General features: G+C 43.4%; 1 protein-coding gene across 2 annotated transcripts in view; it reads left to right on the top strand.

Moving 5' to 3' along the window:
- The window catches only part of TMOD2 (tropomodulin 2), a 338026-nt gene that overhangs the window by 300157 nt on the left and 13099 nt on the right, over positions 1-24770 (top strand). For both annotated transcript variants that reach the window (XM_085644184.1, XM_085644185.1), the window contains exon 9: positions 22375-22519. In XM_085644184.1, the coding sequence (XP_085500310.1) occupies positions 22375-22519 (145 nt within the window). The remainder of the gene's footprint in view (positions 1-22374; positions 22520-24770) is intronic.

The following is a 24770-nucleotide window of genomic DNA, read 5'->3' on the forward strand; positions in this document are numbered from 1 at the left end:
TGCTGACCACTATCCGCGACACTCTCCTTGCTCCCTGCAACCCTCTCCAACACGAAAGGTACTCTTTGCACAAAACTTGAGAAGGTAAAACTTCAACAGGACTAATCTGGGACTGTATCACAGCTGTCGGCCTAAAAGTTTGACTTGACTCGGTCCAGCATGACCAGATACCCACGGTTGGGGCTATTTTACAGTTTATTCTTGAAAAATTCCTAAATAAGGTCCTACCGATTGGATTTTTGTAGTCTTGGTCTTTTTTAAATTTTTTGATAACCAATTTTATTGATTTTGGTGAAAACAAACAAAAATAGAACTGGAGACCAGCAGCAAATAGAGACATTAGTATATAGCAAATACATGGCAACATTATAGCATCGAGCAAACTCTTTGAAGAGCATAGAACATGAAAAAGGGTAGAGTAGACTTTCACAGCGAAACCACAGAAGCACAGACGGAATGTCAATCCTCCAGCACCCCCACCCATTTGCACCATACTTTGCGGTGCCTCGCTGGACAACCCCTGGTTTCATTTAAGGGCTTTTCCTGCGCTGCGCACTAATCCACCCCCTGCGCAATCGTGTCATGGTGGGTTCAACAAGTTAGCCACAATGTTCCTCTTGGCCACCACCATGGCTGTGTTCAGGAAGAGTTTGTCCACTCTGGACCCATCCAATCCCTCAGTAAGCCCGAGGAGCACATTCAGTAGGGGAACTCACCAAGCCCAGGACCTTGGTGAGTTCCCCTACCATGGAGTCCCAAAAGCGTGTAACAACGGGGCAAAGCCATACCATGTGGAAAAAATCAGCTTGTTGTAGGCTACAACGGGGGCACAACGCGTCTGGTCTGAGCCCTGCGTGGTGGAGGTGCAATGGTGTGAAGTAGGCAGCGTGGAGATAGTATATTTGGACTAGACGGAGCCACACAGAGGCTGTGATTGTTTTGGGTGTCATTAGTGTGTCTCACCAATCTTCATCAACCGGGGTTCTGAGCCATCCCTCCCACTGGACTCTAAGTCGGTGCAGTGTGGTGGGAGTATTATTCGTGAGGGAACGATAGATGTGCGAAATCACGCCCCCCCCCCTCCCCAGGTTGCCCGTCATGATTTGGGCTTCTGTGGGGTCTTGGTCTTTTTTATTCATTGAATTCAGATCTGTTTTTCAAACTTGGTATGGGATTCTTTTTGTGTGGGGTTTTACTGTCTTACTGTTGCCAGTGTTGCACAAATACTTTACACATTCCCCAGGTTGCCCGTCATGATTTGGGCTTCGGTGGGGTCTTGGTCTTTTTTATTCATTGAATTCAGATCTGTTTTTCAAACTTGTTATGGGATTCTTTTTGTGTGGGGTTTTACTGTCTTACTGTTTGCAGTGTTGCACAAATACTTTACACATTGCCTTTAAGTTAAGCCTGACTGCCCTGTGTCAAGCTACCACAGAATTGAGCACAGGTTAATTTAGGGATTGCTTGTGCCTTACCCTGACTAGGATTGTGGTTGCTGCTTGACTAGGGCTCACACCTCAGTCAACCAATAACCAAATTTCTAACACTAACAGATAGTACTTGCATAAATTGTGAATGCCTCAGCAGCATGTCTATGTTGGTTTAGATGCTGTACCATTTGGCCAGCTCCCTATCCTCAGCTTTTGGTCCCTCTTTGCACACATTCTCTCTGTGTAAAAACTTTAATATATCAATTTACTAGTTTGCCCATATTTTTCTTTGTTACTCAATAAAAAATGCCGATCTATATGGCAACTTCTCTACTAAGTCACTGTTTCCCCCTTTCTCCTTACCTGAATCCACATCTCCTTTTCCCTATTCCTTGCTTCTCAGTGCTGGCTATCAATATCATGTTCTTATTTATTGTCCCTATTCCAGCTTTGGCCCTTCGACTTTCTGGGTCTCTTCTCCCTTACTACTACTCTCTCTATCAATCATCCCAAATGTAGCTGTGGCTTGTCTCTATGTGATTCAACCACTCTCCTTTGTGAACTTGCACTAACTGCCCTTCTGTACTCTTTCCCTGTTCTGGTGTTTATAACTCTTCTGTCTCACCACAGGTGCTGAAACCATTTCTTCTTCTTCCCCTCTGCCTAGGCTTCTATCTCCACCCCACCTTCTTCCCGTTTCTTCATGCCCTGACCCGACTGTCCTGAAGTCATGCTTCTACCAATAAGATTGTAGTGCCCTTCTCCAGACCTCTGACTTACTTTGTTTACCTCCACCACTATTGACTTCAGGGCAGCTCTGTGTCATTCCATGCGAACAGCACCCTTTCTCCCTCTGAACTGTCCCCATATTCACTGGTATCTTTTTTTCTGAAGGAAGTTCTCCTTGACGTGAGAGACACACCACCACCCATGACCACTCTTTGCAAGGAAGCCAGTCACCTCCTACTGACCACGCTTATCCCAAACGCTAAGTGGAGGCACACTTGATTCAATTACCCCTTCAGATTGCAGTCATGGACTGAAATTTCCACCCACTGCTCCATGCTGTGTTTGGTGCTGTAGATTCATACCATTTTTGTTCTTTGCCATTACTCTAGGGAGTGTGGGTACCATCAAGCCTCCATGCACTCCCTTTAATGTGGGGTGACCTTGCTGTGCCCTTGTCTCAACCCCTCCAAGAGGTTGGATTGTCCTGTATTTTGAAATCACCCTTCTTGCATTTGAAAATAGGGTTGCCTGCACTACCCTGAGACTCCCCATGCATTGGGGATGTTAGAGACACCCAGTAACCTCATTGTACACCTCCCTGTGTGTGGGGTGGAGTTGCAAGCCAGGATTGCAACTGGGACAGCCATCATTGCTACCTTTTTTGCCTTCTGGTGCTTGCATGCATAACCACAAGTTCCTTCTCAGCTGGAGGCAAATGTTCCACAAACCAAAAAAAGATTACGGCCATCTCTACTTCATCTATGGATGAAGGATGTTTCATGGATCTCTTCCTTCAGACAATAAGTATAATAATTGAAGCCCACCTCATTGTGGGCGCAATAAAGTATGGTGGCCGTGTTGTTGTGTCATCTGCTTTCCAGTACCCCCTTACCCTCGCACCTGGACCCACAAAATCCAGAAGACACTACCTAAATACTGGAATGTGTTGAAAAAAGATCTGGATATAAGCAACACCATAGGAGACCGGCCATTGGTATCCTATAGAAGAGCACCGAATTTATCAGATCATCTGGTTAGGAGTCATTTTGAAGCCAAAAAAACAGAATCAGGGCTCCAGTCAAGATCTAAAGGCTTTTCAAAGTGCACAACATGCAAAGCATGCAGAATTGGTAAGAATTTGAAGAATCTAAAAGACCATGCTGGTATGATCTTTGAAATAAAGTAAACTATAACGTGCGACTCAACATTTGTGGTATACATGCTCCAATGCTTCTGTGCAAAACAATATATAGAAAGCACGGTATGTCCCTTAGAAAAGCGTATATTGGAACATACTCGCGCAATACAGAACATGGATAATACGTACGCCATTGCAAAACATATGACCACCCACAGAGGAAAAACATGGCTGGATATCAAGTATTCAGGGTTGATAACAGTTCCTCCAAACGAGCGAGTAGGAAATCGAACACAAAAACTACGAAGGCTGGAATCACAGATGTTAATGAGATTCAAAACCAAGCATCCCTCGGGATTGAACGGGGATGAGGAGATGTACGTTCACCTGTAAGAATGAAGGATCAATACAAACGAGTGACACTGCCACTGTTCAGAATTACACAAACCTGATCTATATAAACAACCAATCTTTGATGGCCAAACCTTATGTTGATAATGGGTGAAGCCGCAAATGACTATTAACTGGTTGAACTTGATAAATGTGAACTATCCGCCACTGATGGTCATAACTTTATGCTCAAAATTAAACATTACCTAAGAGAAACTTTCACTTGTTTATAACATGATGACAATGGTGCACTAACTAAAATAGACCTTGATTTGTCTAGAAACATGCAATAGACTAAGCTTAGTAATCAAGAACAATCTAAATGTTTAGATGTTTTATGATATCAATCTGGCTGTCCTGGAGGCAGAGATGCCGAGGCAAAGATTGTGGGCACTCAGCCCTGTATATGGTTAGAGACACTTAGCACTGCATTACATTGCATACACGATCAACTGCTTAAACATGCAGTGTTGGTTGTTGAATTTGTGGCTTAGCCAGGAATCAAATGCGCTGTTGTTTCTATTAAAGGACAAGCGCAACATGGATGTAATGTTTATAACAGCCTTTGCTGCGCGACATCTCAGCCTCCAGACATGCTAGGAAAACAACATAGCTTATTGTTGAATAAAGTTTGTTGAAAATGGTGAGAAACACACTACCTTGCCCAGAATGCACTATGAGAGGTATCAATGTGCATAGGTATATAAAGTAAAAATCGTAAAAGGACCAATGTAACACACTGCCGTGATCAGGAACTACGGTTCGAAACGCGTAGGAGAAAGACACGATTTGAAATAAATGACATCTAATCACCAAGAGGAGTGCCGCGCTATTATTCTTGTGAAGAAATAAACTTGCGAGACTTTGCCCTGGTCTCGACGCGGGCACCGACTGGAAAGTGCTCCCACTGTAACAGAACAATTGAGTAGAGAATATATATATATATAGATAGATACATATAAATATATTCAATTACCACTCTGAGGTGCTTTCCGGCACCGGAAAAGAGAGACGGACAACTTCTTCTTTCGCTGGTACTGCCAGCCGCAGTACCGATTTATTTAAATCATCTGTCTGGTGCAAAGTTCGAAAAGACGCGTTTCGGCCAACTCGGTGGCCTTGCTCACATGAGCGCGTCGCAGGAGAGTGACGTATTTATTTACAAAAGGCGACTCAACAGTCTCATTATTGGTTGATACCTTATAGCATAGATATAAACATAGAGAAAATACTTGAAAAGTTTAGCATCAAACTGTCAACATTTCATTGGTTCCATTGGCAAGTTTACATAAATGTACACATGAAATTGTTATATCGAAAAAAGTAACTGGGGAAACCAGAGAGACATGCGATGAGATTGCATCACTATGTCTCCGAAATTAGTTGTTTACAGTTCAAGCTAGAGCGTCGAATGATAATAATAGGTCAATTGATGGCAACTCCCTCTGCACAAATGCATTTTGTTGTTGCAAAGCTTAAATAAAAAAGCATAAATCATTGACTGGTTATGATTGACATTCAATACCCTAGTCATATATAGAACAATAAATAATTAGTAGTACAAATACTGAAACTTAGACATATTGGATCCCTGACAACTTACTGGACCAAAAACATTATATCATGCAATGTATGAAAAATCTCTTAGGAACCTCTCTAATGCAATTAATAGGCAATGGAGTGTGTTTAGTCACCGTGAAGTGTTCAAAGTGCAGTGTATATAGTGTCATCTAAATTATAACCTAAAAAGAAGAAAATAGTTAAATAGTTATATATATATATATATTCACTTAAAAAATCATAGGTTTCACACAAGTTATAGTTAGCTGTACATTTCACTCGTAAAAAAACAATGAAATTCCACGTTATAGTTAGATCAGGTAACTATAACTTGCGCGCCCACAATAAACTGCTGATGACGTCACATATTACATCACTCATGACATGGTCAGTGACATCACTCATGACATCAATGATGACATCTGAAATGACACATTGTGGATTGCGGTCGCGCAAGTTATAGTTACCTGATCTAACTATAACGTGGAATTTCATTGGTTTTTTACGAGTGAAATGTACAGCTAACTATAACTTGTGTGAAACCTATGGTTTTTTAAGTGAATTTGCAAGGTTTTTTAAATGCTAATTCCTAACTATAACGTGTGTGAAACCTATGGTTTTTTCAGTGAATTTGTACGGTTTTTTAAATGCTAAGTTATGTATTTATTTTAAAAAAAAATTCTGGTTTTTCACCGTGCACACACCCTGCGCGCAGGGTGCACTTCGCGCACCGTGCTCGCGCTGTGGGCACTCGGTGCGCTTCGCGCACCGAGCGCCACACGTTGCGCATTTCGTGCCGTGCACGCCTCGCCATTTTTTAGAAAATATCAATTGTTTTTTTCTCCCTCGGGTGCCCTTACATTTATATATTAAATGTGATTCTTAATTCTTTTTATTTTTTTTTACCGTACGCGTACGGTAAGCTTACCGTATGTGCACTCCGCGATTTTTTTTAAAAATTATTACATTTATTTTTCGTACTTTTTGGTCCTTCGTGGACCCCCTGACAAACGCTAGGGGGTCTGCAACTCTCTTCGTTGCCCCCTTTTCACGTTATCCACCTTTGTTTTTCAGAGCGAGAGACAGAAAATGGCGGCCGACACTTTCTGATTTCGACCGATTTGAATGTTTACAGTCATGTAACCACCAATCAGAATTGAGCTCGCGCACGGCACCGTATGCGTACGGTAAGCTTACCGTAAGCGCACGGAGCGCGCTTACAGATATATATATTGATTTAAATGCTATTTTCTCAGGACCTACTGAACAGATTTACACCAGACCTGCAAAAGGCACATCCCTGACCTGAGGACTACCTCTCTACCCAATTTCAAGTAATTCTGTTCAGCCGTTCGGGCTGTAGCTCGGACTAAAGGTCCTATGGGAAAATGCATGGGGAAAACGCGTTTTGGGACCCCCCTTTTTTCTCAGCCCTCGCTTGACGAATCCCCCCGAGACTTTCAGCGTAGGAGCGGAGCGTAGCGCCCCACCTATTTTGAAAAATTCGCGAGGATTCGTCAACCGGCGCCAAAGTTATTCCAAATAGAATGTTGCGGTTTTCCTATGGAAACACGGTCCTAACTATAACTATCTACTGGCGACCGCCAGTAGATAATATATATATATATATATATATATATATATATATATATATATATATATATATAATCATAGCTCTTCAATAAGTCTTTGTGGTGTTTTGATCACCCTCCCCGACTGTGTCTTCGGAAACTGGGGGCAGCAGTAGAAGTGTCCATGACCTGCGTTGGTGATGTAGAAACAACAGCAGTCAGGGGTCTTCTCTTGTCCTTTTTGATCCAGTCTCTCCAATTACATCAGGGCCTGACGAGTGATGAGCCACATGTCAGAAATGCAAGGAATCTCATGTAGTGGACTTTCCAGGATATTGGGCAGTCACCATGTGCCCTTTGCTGGTCACAACAAGAAATGATTCAGGAGCCTCAGACTTTTATTTTCTAAGCACTCGATCTCCCCTAGTGAACGTAAAGTCTTTTGCATTTTGACGCTCGTTTGCATAGGCCTATACTTCCTTCTTACAATCCAAGTCTTTCATTTGGGTATCTTCCTCAAGATACCCAAGTGGCCAAGTGAGGGGTCAAACAGTAAGCTTGAAGAGTCGAATTTAAGACAGTCTTAAGGTCAAGCTTTTTTTGTTACAGCACACTCGACAGCTTTCTAAAGAGTACTCATGAAACATTTCACAAGGCCATTGGCTTGTGGCCAAAGAGGTGTGCTGTTCTAATGCTTCACATTAAGATGACTGAGAAAGTCCCTGAATTCTTGACTGTTGAATGGTGGGCCGTTTTTAAGATTGCAGGAACACCCTATGGGGCAAAGATGCCGTCTAATCTCTGAATGACCCATTCTTGAGTGATAGATGAGAGATCTTCTATCAATGGAAAACAGGAGTATTCATCAACATGGGTGATGTCTGTTGTCAAGAGCACTGAAGAAGTCAACGACTATTCTTCCATGCATGCGTTGGCAACTCTGATATGTTTAAGGAGTGTTGGGTGGTTGCAACTCTCTCTTTGTGATGTGGAAACCAAACTCTGTCTTGGTGAGTTCGATTGGTGGCAACAATTCCACGATGTTCTTGATGGGCCACTTCAATTATCTGTCCTCGCAGACTCTCCGGAATGGAAATTCTCAAATCTCTCAGAGTAATACCTCCCTGAGTAATAGACAGTTCATCTTTGATATTTTTAAACTTCTGGTATTCACTGTCACTGGTAATGGGTAGAGATTGTCGGCACCAAGACTGATGTGTAATAATGTCTTTCAGTTTTAGCATGTCAGTATCTTGACACGCTGCAGCAACTGTTTTCTCCACTGAAATAGCAGCTGGGGTGCTGAATTGCACAATGAAATGTATGTAGACTTCAGCCATCTTAGAATGTGTGCCAGGGCACTGTAGAGGCACTCTTTCTCTGGATGATGCACAATGGTGTAGCTGTATTCTTGCAATTGCAGATCCTAACGTTCAATGCGAGGAGGCATTTATGCCTTTGGATTGCGGAAGATAGTCAACAATGCTTGATATTCTGTCACAAGCGTGAAAGGCTTCCCATACAAGAATACTTGGAAATGTTCACAAGCCCACACCACTGCTAAGCTTTCTTTCTCAGGTTGTGAATAAGCACCTTCAGTGTGGGGCAAACTTTGACTTGAATATGCCACAATATGTCTTTGAGCATTTGAGTGTTCGGTCTTCATATCTTGCTTGATTTTCTGGAACATTTGCCAGCATTCATGTGACCAAAGAAAACAAACATTCTTTTTTACCAAGTCTATTAATAGCGCATTAACAGTGGCAAAGTATTTTATGAATCTAGAGCAATAGATGGCCAACGAATGAACATAACATGCAAACATCTTGTGGGGGACTGGTAGTTCACAGCGCTTGCACTTTAGCTTAATCGGGTGTCATTCCCCCATCAGAAAAGATATGGCCAAAGAATTTTAACTTTGTCTTATGACATACAAAGTTAAACCGGCATCAGCGAGCAAATGACACACTTGCATGAGAGCTTTGTCATGCTCCTTCTGTATAGCTCCAAAAACCAATTTTTCCTCACTATAATTGAAATCATTCATGACAGGCTGTGTGATACGTTGAATGACACCTTGCAATAGTTTTGCAGCTGATGACAAATCAGATCTTAGTCTTTTGTAACGGAACAGACCAACATGTGTAGAAAAGGTTCTAATGTACCTGCAAGTTCCAACTGATATCCTTTATTCAGATCAATGCGAGAGAATACCTTTGCATCATTCAATTGTCACAGCATGCAATGGTGCAACCAACAAATGGGAGTTTTACAATCTTTTGTATCTTTATATATTCCTTTATCATGCAACACAATTGTCATCCATGTTGTAAAGGGGTCACAATCTCCTCCAAACGTGACACCTGAATCAGCATCTGTTAGTGGCGACACATCTCGTCTTACATGCGGCTTTCCCATGAAACCATTTATCAAAGAAGGTATCTGCCTTGCTCACATGGAAAAATCTTGATGAAGTTCAATTCTTTTGAACTAAACTTGTTAAATTGCAATAAAATATGCTAATAAGATACAAAGGATATTGGATGTTCCATGTTTTGGGTGCACCATTCCGTGTTGTGACTCTTATCTGTTTCTGCTTAGCAGCAGTATAATGCAACGGCTGGTTCTGTGAAGGAAGTGCACACATTCTTAACCATAAGGAAGTGCGTGGAAGGTGCAGTTCTAGTTGTTCGCCGTTGTCGCTTGGGTTTACACACCATTCAATTGTTCAGACCTGGATGTCGTTCTCTTTCAATTGCCTTGTTTGCTTGATCCATATCCACATAGATGTGTACAGCTCCTTCACTATCCTTGTTTATTACTACCACTATGGGAGAAACACATGGAGTTGGACCAGTGGAACGCTCATGTTTAAGTAAGGATTCCAGTTCTTTTTCAACAACTTCCTGTAAGTGAAAGGCAATTCGTCTGTCTTTGAGCAATGAGACAGACTTCCTAATTAATGTGTAATTGGACTTTCATAGTCTTGAATTTTCCCAACCCATGAAATAACAAAGGGAACTGAGTTACTATTTTATGATGAGCATTCAGGTTATTATTTACGGATATCAGTATCTGTGCTAAAGCTAAGTAAACAGGTGCTTGACACTGTACCTTGAAGTACATAAATGGGTGCTTGTACGTTTGTTTTCTTATGTTTCATCGTTGCTACAAATTAACCTTCACTTTTTAGTGGCATCGATGCAGCCCATATATACACTAGTTTTTAATGTCGTAAGTCAGGGCAATGGAGACAGTTAATTATATTTCTCCTTAGGCATAACATTTATTGATGTACCACTATCGATAATGAAAGGTATTGAACAATCATTGACTTTTAGTGGTATTTTCGGACAATGTTTGAATGACTTTGGTGCTTTGTGATGTCGAGTTCTCTTGGACTGGTATTATTCCTCACATGCATGTGGCCAATCCAACATGTGCACGTTTCTCTGAGGTAAACATCGACATGGTACAACCATCTTCTTCACTTTCACTTGACATTGATACTGACAAACTGTTTGACGAAGATTTAAATGTCTCATGTCTGCGTTTGGTGTCGATTTGCCTCAGCTGATTTGGTCGCTTGGCCTTATGGTCATGCGTCGAGTGTCGTTTCTGGAATGTTCGAGCAGGTATTTTGTCTTTGCACCTTCGCTTTGCAAACCATTACAAAATGGTTCTTTGTTCCACAGTCTTTGCAGATGTGCCCAATGGTGGGACATTTACCTTTGTGTGAATATGAAAATCCACACCTGAAGCACAACTTCTTTTTCTGTGGAGAATTCACGCTTCATCGCTCAGCCTTAGGCTCTGGGTTACTTTTCACATTTATGACTGACACACTCTGGACATCTTCACTCTGGGCACCTTAAGCCTCCATGTCAGCAGCTTGGTGATCAGCACGCCATTCAGCTCTGGCAGCCATGAACACTAGCTCTAGACTAAGGGTCTCCTTTACGAGGCCCTAGCCGCACTTTTGCTCCAGCGGAGTGTCACTTTTTTGACACTCTGGTGAGCAATGTGCTGAAGCATATTTACAAGGCCTCGCAAAACCACTTTACTTGGCTTTTCATGGCCTTGTAAATATGTGCCCCTTTCACGCAGAACACTGTGTGAAAGCGGCCTTCCACAGATGTTCCCACGTAACCACAATGGAATCTGAAGCATTCCCAGATTTATGAGGAATCGTAAACCTGGTAATGCGTCAGATTCTAATGCCACCCCAGGGATGGAGTTAGGGAGGTGCAACAAGGAGAAATATTTCTCCTCATTTTTTCCTCTTTCTATGTGTGCTGCATTCAGCAGCACACATAATAGTCGGAAATCACCTCAATTGATTAATTCTGTGCAGGAAGGGACAATCATCAGCATGGTGCAAGGGTGCCTTCATAGGCTACTTTATTAGTGCTGGCGCATGGATCAGTACAGGAATGTACTGTAGTCTTGTAATTATGGCTCATTCCTGCACTTTTAGAATGACGCAGCACTACGCTGCAAAATTGCATGCGACCATGCTTTGTGCCATTCTATTGTAAATTAGTCCCTAAGAGTTTCTCTCAGCATTATTGTCTGAACTAATCTGACAAGCATCCATCAATCACTCTGAGGCATATAGCATTCTTATCATTAAATTAATTGAACTTACAGTGTTTGATAAGCATATCCAGTCTCTCAACAAATTTGTTGATGGCCTTACCAGCTTTCTGTCATTCTTGACTGAAGATGTACCTTTCGTAATCTACATTTGGCATTGGATTGAGTTGAAGATTTAAGGCTGCTTTGATTTGACTGTATGTAATTTCGTCAGCTTGTGGCATTTTCTTTATGACTTCTTTTACACCTTCACTCACAAGATTCTTAAGGTACTTGATAATCTTCTTGTTATCTGCGTCTTCTATTGCATCAATAAAATCATCAAATATCTCTATCCTGGCAGTCCATCTGTTCCCAAAATTCAGCTTTTTGGCGGTTTTGAATGGCGGTGGTGTTTTCAAGAAGACAGCGGTGTTGTAACTGTTTACAAGATGGGCTGACACTGAGGGTGGAGCTTTCTCCGACACCATCAGCAGTCTGTTAGGACCTGCTTCACCCATACCATCTTTAAGGTCCTATGCTGTGCTGGCCTCAGGGTAATTAATCTTGGACACTCTGTGAAACCTTGACCTCTCTCTTGGTCTCCATGGGAGCCCCTTGTTTCAGAAGAGTTTGGGAGGTGTTCCCAGCCACCACCTGGCCGCTTTGGTGGGTACAGCTTTGGGTATGGATAACCCCAGATGAAGCGGGTGCTTCATCTGGGGTTAATTCCACCATTACTGTGTCACAATGACTCTCTTTGCTCAATTCTGGTAAGCAGGTGGCCCTTTCTTGTATTTGAATTTTTCTGCTTTTAAGCGTCTCTTTGTATTGCCTGGCACCTGGTTGATCTCTGCCTCTCAGCGTTTCCGGTCGCAGCATTATCGGATGTATGGCTTTAGGTTGCATAGCAGTGCGGTACTTCCCTTTGGGGCCTTCTCAGCAGGGTTTCGGCCAATGATGTGTAAACATCTTAGTAAAGCTTGAATTATCTTCAAATGCTTTACAAGGAATGTGTCTGTTCTTTGACTTCACATGTGCCAAACGTCAATTCTGCACTTCGACGGAGGCATATGAGGCACGCACAAGCATGTTGCTGGACCACAGCAAACTCTCTGGGAGAATACACCGCATGGCTCCAGATAAACTCAACACATGTCCTAGGAGTTATAAGGCGGGGGCTAATTTCATGCATCTGGCCTGGGAGTGCCACGAGTTACGTCGCTTTTGGACAGAAGTAGTGGAGAGGGTCAGAAGCAGTGTTAGCCGTTGTGTACAATTGAAACCAACCCACTGCTTGCTAGGGTTAATACAATATTTGTTTTTAAAACAAGATGACCTATAAGCTTCAGCAACTACTATTAGTGTTAGCACGGCATAGAATTGCGGTTGAATGGATGGGAGTGCAGGCGCCCAACATCTCGGCGTGGCTTAGAGATGTGCGTGAATGGACTTTAGCAGAGGAGGCTCACATGAAAAGGAGTCACAGTGATGAGAAACTAGAAGAAGACTTAGGAGCATGGAGGGAACTGTGCCAGGAGAATCTGGTTGAGGACACACTGTCGAGCCCGTACATCTGGGGGAAGCAACTGCCCGAGCTCTGAAGAGGAAAGGGATTAGCTGGCTGATGCGACTGGGAGGGACCCGCATGGGATTGTCAATGTATATCCAGTGACTGGGAATGTAACTAATGTGGCTAATTCTAAGCTATTCATGAAGGCTCACTACGGAATGTACACCTGTGTTAATTGTTGCTCAAAATTAATAAATTTAGTTAAAAAAAAGGCATGATACTGGCTTTAAAAAATCAATTTTATTTTTATTCTTTCTGCCTCTTCTGTAATTCTATGCTGATGAGTTCTGTCATTCTGTGCATTTGGTTGAAGTACAACTGTAGTCGTATTTTTGTGAAATATTTCAGTTTTTTGGCTTAAACTTTAAATACTATTTTTGAAACCACGCAAAGCCATTTTGTGTGGCTCCAAAAATATGAAGTAACACAACAAAGCGCAAATCGCTGTGTTGCGTTACTCTGACCTGGGTAGTCGTTCCATGGGCTTTGCATGGGTGTTCCATGCAACTCCCATGATTTTTTATGCATGCCCAGATTTACAAAACCATGTAAACCTGGGAATGGGCCAAAAAGATACAACTCCCCAGGGGTGGGGTAAGGAGGAAAAATATGTTAATTTCTCCTTGTTTTCCCCTCTTTCTATGTGTGCTGCATTGTGAGAAAGAGGAAAAAGGCTCTCAGAATTGTTTCTGTGCAGAAAGATAAACCTTCCTGCACAAAAACAATCTTGCCTATAACACAGGTGCATTGCACCATGGTGCAAGGGTGCCCGCATTGGCGCTAAGCTGCCAAAATGGAGCCAGCGCAAAGGAAAAGGACAGAAATGTGCCATATTGGATAAATACTGTGCGTTCCTGCCCTTTCCCTGTGAAGCAGGGCAGCGCAGCAAGATGACTTTCTGTGTTGCTGTGGGCCACAAAAGTTGTAAATATGCCCCATTCTGCAGATTTTATAATGTAAGATGTTGGCAACATTGAACACAAGAAGAGTTTATAGTATAAAAACCCCAGAATTAAATACCAATGTATTGTTCCCTATTGAGCTTAGCACTTCAGTTGCTGAAAGCTAACAATATACCATAATGAGTAGTGAAATACTAAAGCTGCATACCTCTAGTGGGCCTGGGTAGTACCTGAGGTAACACAGACCATGGATAACCCTTGGCTAACCACATGGAAAATGGCAGATGGCCTTGTAGCTGCAGCTTCCAGGGCCATCCTGTGCTCTCTACCCCATTAGTCAGAGCATTGTGCCCTTTTGTATCAGTTCTTCGAATTAAAAAAGTATGTGACAAGGTGTTTTCTTCTTTATGATGTGTACGAGAACCTTAGCTGGAGAAACTGTGCTGGAAAATTTTTCAAATGTTCGGCCTGGTAAATCATTCCTTGACAATCACTCTGTAGGCACGTTTTTCCATTGAGCACTGACCCTGCCACACCACAGAAGCACCTCATGCAGTGGTAAATAATATCGCATTCATTGACTATATTATACCTGAATGTTGCTTTTATGTTTCCAGTATTAACTTTATTTAGGTTTTCATTGAGTGCACACTGATTAACCGACATTCTATGTAGTGAAGCATGTTGGGTTCTGCAATTTATTAGACAGGAATGAAAAGAACCATTGCTCCTTGTTATAGGATACCTCACCTAGGCAAGTGTTTAAAACTCTACTGTATTAAAGGCATTTGTGGTTATGTGTATCTGGGAGTAGATCAAATGTATTGATGCAATGGTTGAATTTTCTTTTTCATGGCCCGAAAGTAATTGAAGAGCAGAGGAAGATCCAAGAGACAGCCACTGTACCTAGACAATGACTAGGGTGGAGTGCCACTGTACCTAGACAATGACTAGGGAGGAAGTAGTGCCACTGTACCTAGACAATGATTAGGGAGGAGTGCCCCTGTACCAAGACAATGTCTAGGGAGTAAGGAGCGACACTGTACTTAGACAATGACTAGGTAGGAGTGCCACTGCACCTAGACAATGACTAGGGAAGAGTGCCTCTGTACCTAGACAATGACTAGAGATGAAGGAGTGCCACTGTACCTAGACAATGACTAGGGAGGAGTGCCGCTGTACCTAGACAATGACTAGGGAGGAGTGCCACTGTACCTAGACAATGTCTAGGGAGTAAGGAGCTACACTGTACTTAGACAATGACTAGGGTGGAGTGCAACTGTACCTAAACAATGACTAGGGAGAAGTGCCACTGTACCTAGACAATGACCACGGAGGAAGGTGTACCACAGTACCTAGACTATGACTAGAGAGGAGTGCCAGTGTACGTAGATAATGACTAGGGAGGAAGGAGTGCCACTGTACCTAGACAATGACTAGGGAGGAGTGCAACTGTACCTAGACAATGACAAGGGAGGAAGGAGTGCCACTGTACCTAAACAATGACTAGGGAGGAAGGAGTGCCACTCTACCTAGACAATAACTAGGTTGGAGTGCCACTCTACCTAGACAATGACTAGCGAGTAAGGAGTGCCACTGTACCTAGACAATGAATAGGGAGGGTGGAGCACCGCTGTACCTAGGCAATGACTAGGGAGGAGTGCCACTGTACCTACACAATGACTAGGGAGAAAGGAGTGCCACTGTACCTAGACAATGACTAGAGAGGAAGGAGCGCCACTGTACCTAGACAATGACTAGGGAGGAGTGCAACTGTACCTAGACAATGACAAGGGAGGAAGGAGTGCCACTGTACCTAAACAATGACTAGGGAGGAAGGATTGCCACTCTACCTAGACAATAACTAGGTTGGAGTGCCACTCTACCTAGACAATGACTAGCGAGTAAGGAGTGCCACTGTACCTAGACAATGAATAGGGAGGGTGGAGCACCGCTGTACCTAGGCAATGACTAGGGAGGAGTGCCACTGTACCTACACAATGACTAGGGAGAAAGGAGTGCCACTGTACCTAGACAATGACTAGAGAGGAAGGAGCGCCACTGTACCTAGACAATGACCAGGGAGGAGTGCCACTGTACCTAGACAATGGCTAGGGAGGAAGGAGTGCCACTGTACCTAGACAATGACTAGGGAGGAAGTAGTGCCACTGTACCTAGACAATGACTAGGTAGGAGTGCCACTGTACCTAGACAATGACTAGGGAGGAAGGAGTGCCACTGTAGCTAGACAATGAATAGGGAGGGTGGAGCGCCACTGTACCTAGGCAATGACTAGGGAGGAGTGCCACTGTACCTACACAATGACTAGGGAGAAAGGAGTGCCACTGTACCTAGACAATGACTGGAGAGGAAGGAGCGCCACTGTACCTAGACAATGACCAGGGAGGAGTGCCACTGTACCTAGACAATGGCTAGGGAGGAAGGAGTGCCACTGTACCTAGACAATGACTAGGGAGGAAGGAGTGCCACTGTACCTAGACAATGACTAGGTAGGAGTGCCACTGTACCTAGACAATGACTAGGGAGGAAGGAGTGCCACTGTACCTAGACAATGACTAGGGAGGAAGGAGTGTCACTGTACCTAGATAATGACTAATGAGGAAGGAGCACCACTGTATCTAGACAATGACTACGGAGTAGTGCCACTGTACCTAGACAATGACTAGGGAGGAAGGAGTGCCACTGTACGTAGATAGTAACTAGGGAGGAAGGAGCTCCACTGTAATGAAACAATGACTTGGGAGAAGTGCCACTGTACCTAGGCAATGACTAGGGAGGAAGGAGTTCCACTGTACCTAGACAATGACTAGGGAGGAAGGAGGGCCACTGTACCTAGATAATGACTAGGGAGGAAGGAGCACCACTGTAATTAAACAATGACTAGGGAGAGGTGCCACTGTACCTAGACAATGATTAAGGAGGAAGGAGTGCCACTGTACCTAGACAATGACTAGGGAAGAAGGAGTGCCACTGTGCCTAGTCAATGGCTAGGGAGGAAGGAGTGCCACTGTACCTAGACAAGGACTAGGGAGGAAGGAGTGCCACTGTACCTAGACAATGACTAGGGAGGACTGCCACTGTACCTAGACAATGACTAGGGAGGAAGGAGTGCCACTGTGCCTAGACAATGACTAAGGAGTGCCACTGTGCCTAGACAATGTCTAGGGAGGAAGGAGTGCCACTGTACCTAGACAATGGTCAGAGATTCAATTTGCCCCAATTCCAAGGCTCTCAAATTATTTACAAGCAGGTAGACAGAGATAATCTCACATATGTGGATGTGAGATATCATTGGATAACAATAGATCAGAGGTCTTTGACATTGGGGGTGGGCCCCCCTGGTGGGGCTCTAATCCATCACAGGGGGGTGCTAGGCACTGTCCTAGAGAATCGTCATTTTGACAACAATGCTTTGTTTTTGCCAAAATAAATCAGAGGGGCAGAAGGCTACTATTGCAAAGTCACCCTCTGTGCCCCGTGCACCCCCATTTCATGCTGACTGAAACTGGTAGTAACTGACTCTGACTGTCCCTGGGTTCTGTCTAACCAGGGCCAGGGACAGGGCCAGTGCAATGGTGAAAACACAAGAAAAACACACACATGCATTAGGGTACACTATGTGTTAGGGTACACCTATAATTGGCATGACCTACCCTATAGGTCCGTAATAGATAATAGGGCAAGGGGGATAAAACCTAAAAAACCTACCTTAAGTCCCTAGTATATAACAGGGCATGAGAGCTTAGAGGCCAGGCACATTGTTGCAATTGCATGTGTGCACTGATTAATGCCTAAGGTCATTTTAAAAGCAGTCCTGCTCTGCAGCACTGCTTTTAAATCTAAATTGTGCCCAAACTCGACTTTGGTGGTAGGAGCCCTTAAAAAGTGATACACCTCATTATCTGTACATATTAGGTACGCCCAGGGTCTCTCCTAGGTAGCAAGGTCCTTATAAAAGATGTTCAATATGCCCTGGGGATAGAGGAATTGCAAATTTCACTTCCACCCATTTAGTATAGTTCCTCCCAAAATTTACTTTGGTTCTATGAGCACGGTAGAGTGAGGATCTACATTATTTTTGTATATTCAGGATACCCAAGGTCTTCCCTACATGTCCCAGGGGTGGTGGGTCATGTAACTGTAATCAGGGTTTTTATCAAAGATGTTTTTTATGCCCTGGTGATGGGGAAATTGCACATTTCACTTCCCCCATTGTACATCCCTAGCCACTTAGGATAACAAGGCAATAGTTATGAATTATTGCTTGGAATTGAATAAATATAATTCCAAGACTTAGAAGAATGATATTGATAAATCCAACAATATGTTATAAGACTTTCTTGTCTGTTAGCCAAAATTCAGCCTTCCTGTGGTCTACCCTGATTGGTCAAAGTTAATAGGATTAGCCAGTCTGCGTTGATGAGAAGTGGCTTACAAGGGGAGATGCTGTCTGCTAGAGAGGGTTCTGCTGCACAGGAATGCCAGAGTAGAGGAGAGAGGTCATAAAACATGAGGCTTCAAAAGGAGGAACAGGACAGACATAGTATGCCAGGCCTACCCCCAATCCCCTCTGACCCAGCCAGATAGCAGGCTTAAGGAAGGAATCTGGAGATGTTAGGTGGCGAAGAGCAATGGAAATGAGCCACACTGGAGGTTAGTTTAGCGAGTTCTTGCTCCTCTGCTGAGATTTCAGCCATCATGAATTTTGGAGGAATAGTGCTTTCTGAGACAAGAATATGCCATACTTTGGAGGAAGATGTCATGCTCTGGGGTGTTGCCTTACACCTCATTGGACAGGAGTGCTGCCCTGCTTGACCCCAGGGAGCACTAAATAAATATGTGAGAGTGGCAGAGCCTTTCAGATCTCCTGCTTGAAACTAAGAGAAGAAGAAGCATTGCCATGCTGGAAACTTGATTTGCACCACAAGGCCCTGCATTCTGACTGACTGCGACCCGTGCGCTATCTGGGGCCACAGCCCTGTGGATGTACCTTGCTTCAAAAGGATTAAAGAGTGGACTCCCTGCTAGCTTCAGGTTAACAGAGCTCACCTGCACCATCACCACCAAGATTCCCCAGCCTGGAGTGTGTCCAGTGGACATTTAAGGGTTTTGTCCAGGAGCATTGTGAGAATTGTGGTCCCAACCTTTCAAGGACCATCTTGGAGCTTTCAGACTCTTGGATTATGTTTTGGACTGTTTGGACCCTCAAGAAGAACTTCAGGAAGAAGCTCCAGAAGTTTGGAGCAACTTTGGAAAAAAACTCAAGAAGGGGACTGACTCAACTGCGAGACCCAAGCCAGCCACCTTCAACCTCGACCCAGCCTGGATTCCAGGTTCATCCCATTGAAAAACTCAGGATGCCTAACTTCCAGAGTTGACCAGGAGCTCCCTGAAAGTCAAGGCAGTGAATCCTCACCGAATCCAGACTGGTGAAGAGCAGTGAGGGCCTCCTGCTTAGTGTATCTGAGCAGTGCTCCAGCGCGGTCGGCCTGACACTTTGACTTTGTCCAGTTCAAGCCAACCAGGTGTCCCAGTGTGGAGCTATAAGTTTCTAAGTGCTAGAAAGTGTCATCTTTAGAAATTCATATCTCCGGGTCCCTGCATTGGATTTGCTGTCATTTTAGTTCAATTTTAAAGACAATAATTTTTCATAGGTTTAAGAATTGGTATGGAATTTTTATGGTGCATTGTTTCTTAATTATCTACTGAACTGGTGTTTTTAAATGCTTTACATACCTGTTTCCTAAATTAAACCTGACTGCTCACAGCCAAGCTGCCAAGGATTGAGCATGGGAATGATTATTGAGTCCAATGCTGGACCCTAGACTGTGTTGGTGGCCTTATTGCCAGGGGTAGATGCATATTTACCGCTACCAATAACCCACTTTCCAACAGCTACTTTGTAATGGGCCATTAGTAACATCTTTCGTCATTCATCTGATGGCTGGGAGTAGCTGTCAAAGGGGGATGGCCACTGAATGATACTTTTACACTTTGGTAAGACCTGGCTGACCAAAATTGTATGTTAAAAATTATGTATTTAATTTAATTTTTAAAACAGATAACGGCAATGTATGAATATTTTGATATTTAAAGGTAGTCAATATTATAGAATAAATTGCAGGAAAAACATTCTTTCAAGGGGCACGGCATTAAAAAGCTTGAAGACCACTACAATGGATTCATGCAGCAAAATCAAAAAATGATTTATGCAAAAACATTGTTTTCTAGCTTGGCTCTGTAGATACCCAGGGAGTTCTCCCTCTAATGTGGAAGAAATGATATAATTCTATACATATCAGAGATACAGATATATTAAGTGCTAGGTTATAATGCACAAATCAGAAGATGGAGTTCGTGCATCCCTTTTTGTGGACAACATCACAGGGAGTTGTTCTGGACACACCTTCCATCAACTTTCAACCAAACGTGAAACAAAAAAATAAGTTGTACTTACAGAATCCATACCCTAGATGGTGGAATATGCAACATGTGTACATTTAGTATAAAAAGCTATAAGTATGAGAGTTTCAGGTAAGTATCATCTTTCTCACTTTAACAGGTAAAATATTACACCTTTGTGATTAGTACATAGCAACTCAAGACTTCCTGGTGTAGAGTAAAAGCAATTTGTGACACTTCCACTCTAAAAGCTCTTCAGCAGAGTTGGCTGAATCATGTGTAAGTTATTCTTCACAAAGGAAACCAACACTTGTCAGAGGTATGTGCATTATGTAAAAGAGAAAGGGGCAAAGTGGGTAAACTCCCGTTTCAGGCCAAGAGTCTTACAGGAGAAATGTATAAATCCAGCATTGACAGCCAGTTTAACTTGCTCAGGTGGTAGATTTCTGGCAATTTCTACACCCTCCGCTTTAATGAATTACTGTTTATACGAAGTTTCAAAAATAAAAATACACACATTTATCATTCCAATTTAACTATTATATTTTAAATTAGTAACATAGCTCTCAGTCTGAGGAAGGCACGAGTGAAACAATTAAACTGCATAAAAGCGTAGAATTATGTGGAAGTGATTCCAGCACCAGTAAGAGGTGAAGTCGAGCTCCTATAGGTGTCTTTGAAACAGTACTGACATTTTATCAGGCAGAGGGGCATATTTACTAGAGAAGTGGCAGAGCGTGGCGCTAGCCTCCGTGGCTTAACGGCACACTCTGCCACTTCTACAACGCAGGGCTACACCATATTTACAACAATATGGTGCAGCCCTGTTTCTCCCCCTGCGCTGGTGCTAAATTTAGCAGCCTAGCACCAATGCAGGTACCCTTGCACCATAGTACAAGGGTGTCTGCGTTGACGAGAGGGGACACCTTCCTGCACATAAACAATCTTCAAATGGCGTTTTGAAACTTCTATGTGTGTTGCTTAGTGCAGCACACGTAGAAGTTGCAAAACTTCATTTTTGTAATTAACACCTTCCTGCACATGAATAGTCAAAAGCCTTTTGCAGTTTCTATGTGTGCTGCACAATGCAGCACGCAAGGAAACAGAAAAAACAAGGAGAACTGAAACATTTCTCCTTGTTGCGCCTGTTTAAGACCAGTTTGCTCTTGTAACTATGGGACAGCATCAAAATCAATGGTTGCTGTGTGGAACACCCACTATAACTCCAGGGCCGAACTGGGAGCCAAAACTGTCCCTGACAGACTGACCAGCTGCCCCCCCCATTGGGGTGAGGGGGGCGTGCAGCCAAACTGTTTTCTAGGACCGGTTTCAGATGATTTTGTTACAGGCCCTCCTTGGGGTCCAAAACCGGCCCCCACCCTGGCAGCCTACCGGGGAAACGCCCGGTGCCCGCTACGGACAGTCCGGCCCTGTGTAACACCCATTGACCACCCCTTTCACGCTAAGTATAGCAGGAAAGGGAGCCTTATTTACAAGGTAGCGTTAACCAAGTTAAGTGGCTTAACGTGCCTTGTAAATAAGGCAAAGCACATTTTGCCACAGGAATGTCACTAAACTTGACGATGTGAGTCAATAGCGGCTTGTAAAAATGCCCCAAAGTCTGATGAAGTGATTTGCTGCAATGCCCAGCAGTTTACACGGAAATCTATGTACATTAAAACATATAACATTTGCACCTTAGCAGCTAGCACTTCTTCCCACAAGCTTAGACATTGGACATGCCACCATGAATTAGCACACTGTAGAATGAAATCTAAATACACGTATGTATATCCTAATATAAACCTCTCCGTGGTTCTGAGAAATGCGTATTCAACCAAACTGATCCCTAATTAGGTCTCTTACAATTGCCCCATTCCGGACTAGAAGAAAGGTCAGTGTTTGCCTGGCCTTGAGCACCAGCCTGTGATCCTCTGCACTAAAAAGGCCAGGATGTATTTGACCGTAGACTTTAGAATTCAAATGCTATATTTCATTGTTGCACTATAAATACCGTATTCCCCAGTGAATATGTCAATGTTAATTTGTGTTTGATTTTTGCTGTTTTTCTTATATAAAACAGAGGCAGCAGCTGGGGACAGCTGTAGAAATGGAGATTGCCAAAATGCTGGAAGAAAACTCAGTGATTCTCAAGTTTGGATACCAGTTCACACAGCAGGGTCCAAGAACCAGGGCTGCAGCATCGCTCACAAAGAATAACGACCTAGGTGAGATCCTGCAGCTGCTCTTGTACATCTATGTTTACTGGCGCACACTGTGCGGCTGAAGATTCCTCCTGTAGGATGCCAGAGTGATTATCCGTCTTCATGCATCAGAGAATCACCTATGACACTCACAAAGAAAACAAATGCAACTCTCTAAACTTTACATCACAGCCCACACATTTAGACCGTCTTTTGTTTTATACAGATCCCGCCATTTTCTAACCCTGACCATTGATGCCAGGTCACAATTTTTGCATTTATGGGAAATCTAGTGCTCCCTAATCCGCCACCTATATTGTCCTCGGAATGGCAGAATTATACATGCTCTTCTTGGGAACGGAATACGTGGTTTGCATGGGCACTTGCAAATCCATATTTTACACAGCGCCATTACAATTGCTAGGTATTTTTTCACTTGTATCCCCCCCCCATAACATGGAAGGAGACCCCGCAATAAACGTGAGAGCTACAGTCATTGAGGGAAGCACTTTAATGTTCAAGATTCAAGCCCCCAGAGTAGGATGTAGCCAGTGACGTCACGAAACTTGAGGGGGCCCCCCTCCAAAGTACATAGAGGGCCCCCCCCCCATTCTCCGCGTCAGTCAAGAGCTTTCAGGCCAGCGACCCGCCATACTGCAGGGGCTCACCCCAGCTATAAAAAAAGGATTCTGGTTCCTCCATTGGTCACATCCGCCCTTTCATTGGGCGATTTACATATATCAGTAAATACTGCTGCTGCACCCTCAAGCAAAGTTACATAACACTGCCTCCAGCCGGCCCACCAAACACATCCTCCTACTTGATGACCTACCTTCAAGCGAAGCCCGCTCAGTTAACCACCTCCAAACACAGACCACTGCCTTCGTGCCTGCTACTAATGAATCCGTTAACTCTACTCTCACCCCTACGAAACCCGCAGTTATGCTTTTCCGCCTGCCTTTAAAACCACCCCTCGGATGTATCTACGAACCCGTGACCACCGCCCACTGCTCCCCTGTCCACCACCAACAGAAAGACTGATGGCCGGTCCCCATTTACCCACTGCCTACCAGTAAAGACAGAGCCTTTCAGCTGCTGCCCTCCCCAATGCCACTGTAATATTTTAAAACATGTTAAACAATCTCTTCAACTGACCACCCCAAAACAGTTCTCCCCGCTAGCCTCTACGGCATCAAAGCAATTCCTGCTACTTTTCATCCTCCGCATGATGCACACAATGATATTAAATGTACAAAAGGTACGATTTTTGTTTCCTCATGCCAACATTAATTTACACTATGTACCCCACTAAACCATACCTCCTGTCAAAGGCAAACCTGATTCAATGTGTAGCACCAGTCAGCAAGTACCCCAAGGACAAACACCAGAGAGCATGCGCGATTCATGTAATTATACCTACAGTGACAACGTACATTTTCCCACCCACTGTCAGCCCAGCGAAGTCTGCAACCACACAGTAGCCATCAATACCGGCAACATCTAAAGCGCATTTCCACTTCCTTTCAATGGCAGCTCCTGATACATATACCTATGACTTCTAGGCGGCATCTATCACAGACCACAGCATTCTTTGTCTCCCTAAGACTAACCGAATGCTGTCGGTGAACGCTTCGCTTTCCCCTGCCTTACTAATAACTAATGGAGGATCATGAAAAAATGATATATAGTATTTTCTTATGCAAATAGCGTATTGTGCACTTGCTGCTTGCAGTCCTCACCAGATCCACACATATCAATATTCTGATATCGCACCATCCTGTCAACCCTATTAATATCTGGAGATGTTTTTTATCCCTTCGTGAACTTGGAAAAGCAATATCTTGCACGAAAACAAGTCCCTTTAAAACCTTTGCCGCTTATACAGGCTCGCAAAGCACTTACTTCTTGTGCTAACTGTCGTTGTAATGCAAAAAGGTAACTCATTCTAGGATTGGAATTACTACTTAGAAGTGTGGAAGTTAATACTGAGACGTAGGATGATTTTTTGCATGTCTGTCAGACACTTGTTCTTCCCTGCATGGATGTATGACGTTACAACGCACACTATTACAACGCATGCACTTACAACGCATTTTTTACAACGCATAATCCATTACAACGCATGACATTACAACGCATGACACTACAACGCATTTTAAAAAAATACCTTTACAACGCACTACCATTACAACGCATACTACCTTTACAACGCATACCATTACAACGCATAATATTAAATTACATTTAAGGTAAGTATTAGATAGTATAGGGGTAA

This window comes from Triturus cristatus, chromosome 3_1, assembly GCF_964204655.1.
Source record: "Triturus cristatus chromosome 3_1, aTriCri1.1, whole genome shotgun sequence".
Taxonomy (NCBI): domain Eukaryota; kingdom Metazoa; phylum Chordata; class Amphibia; order Caudata; family Salamandridae; genus Triturus; species Triturus cristatus.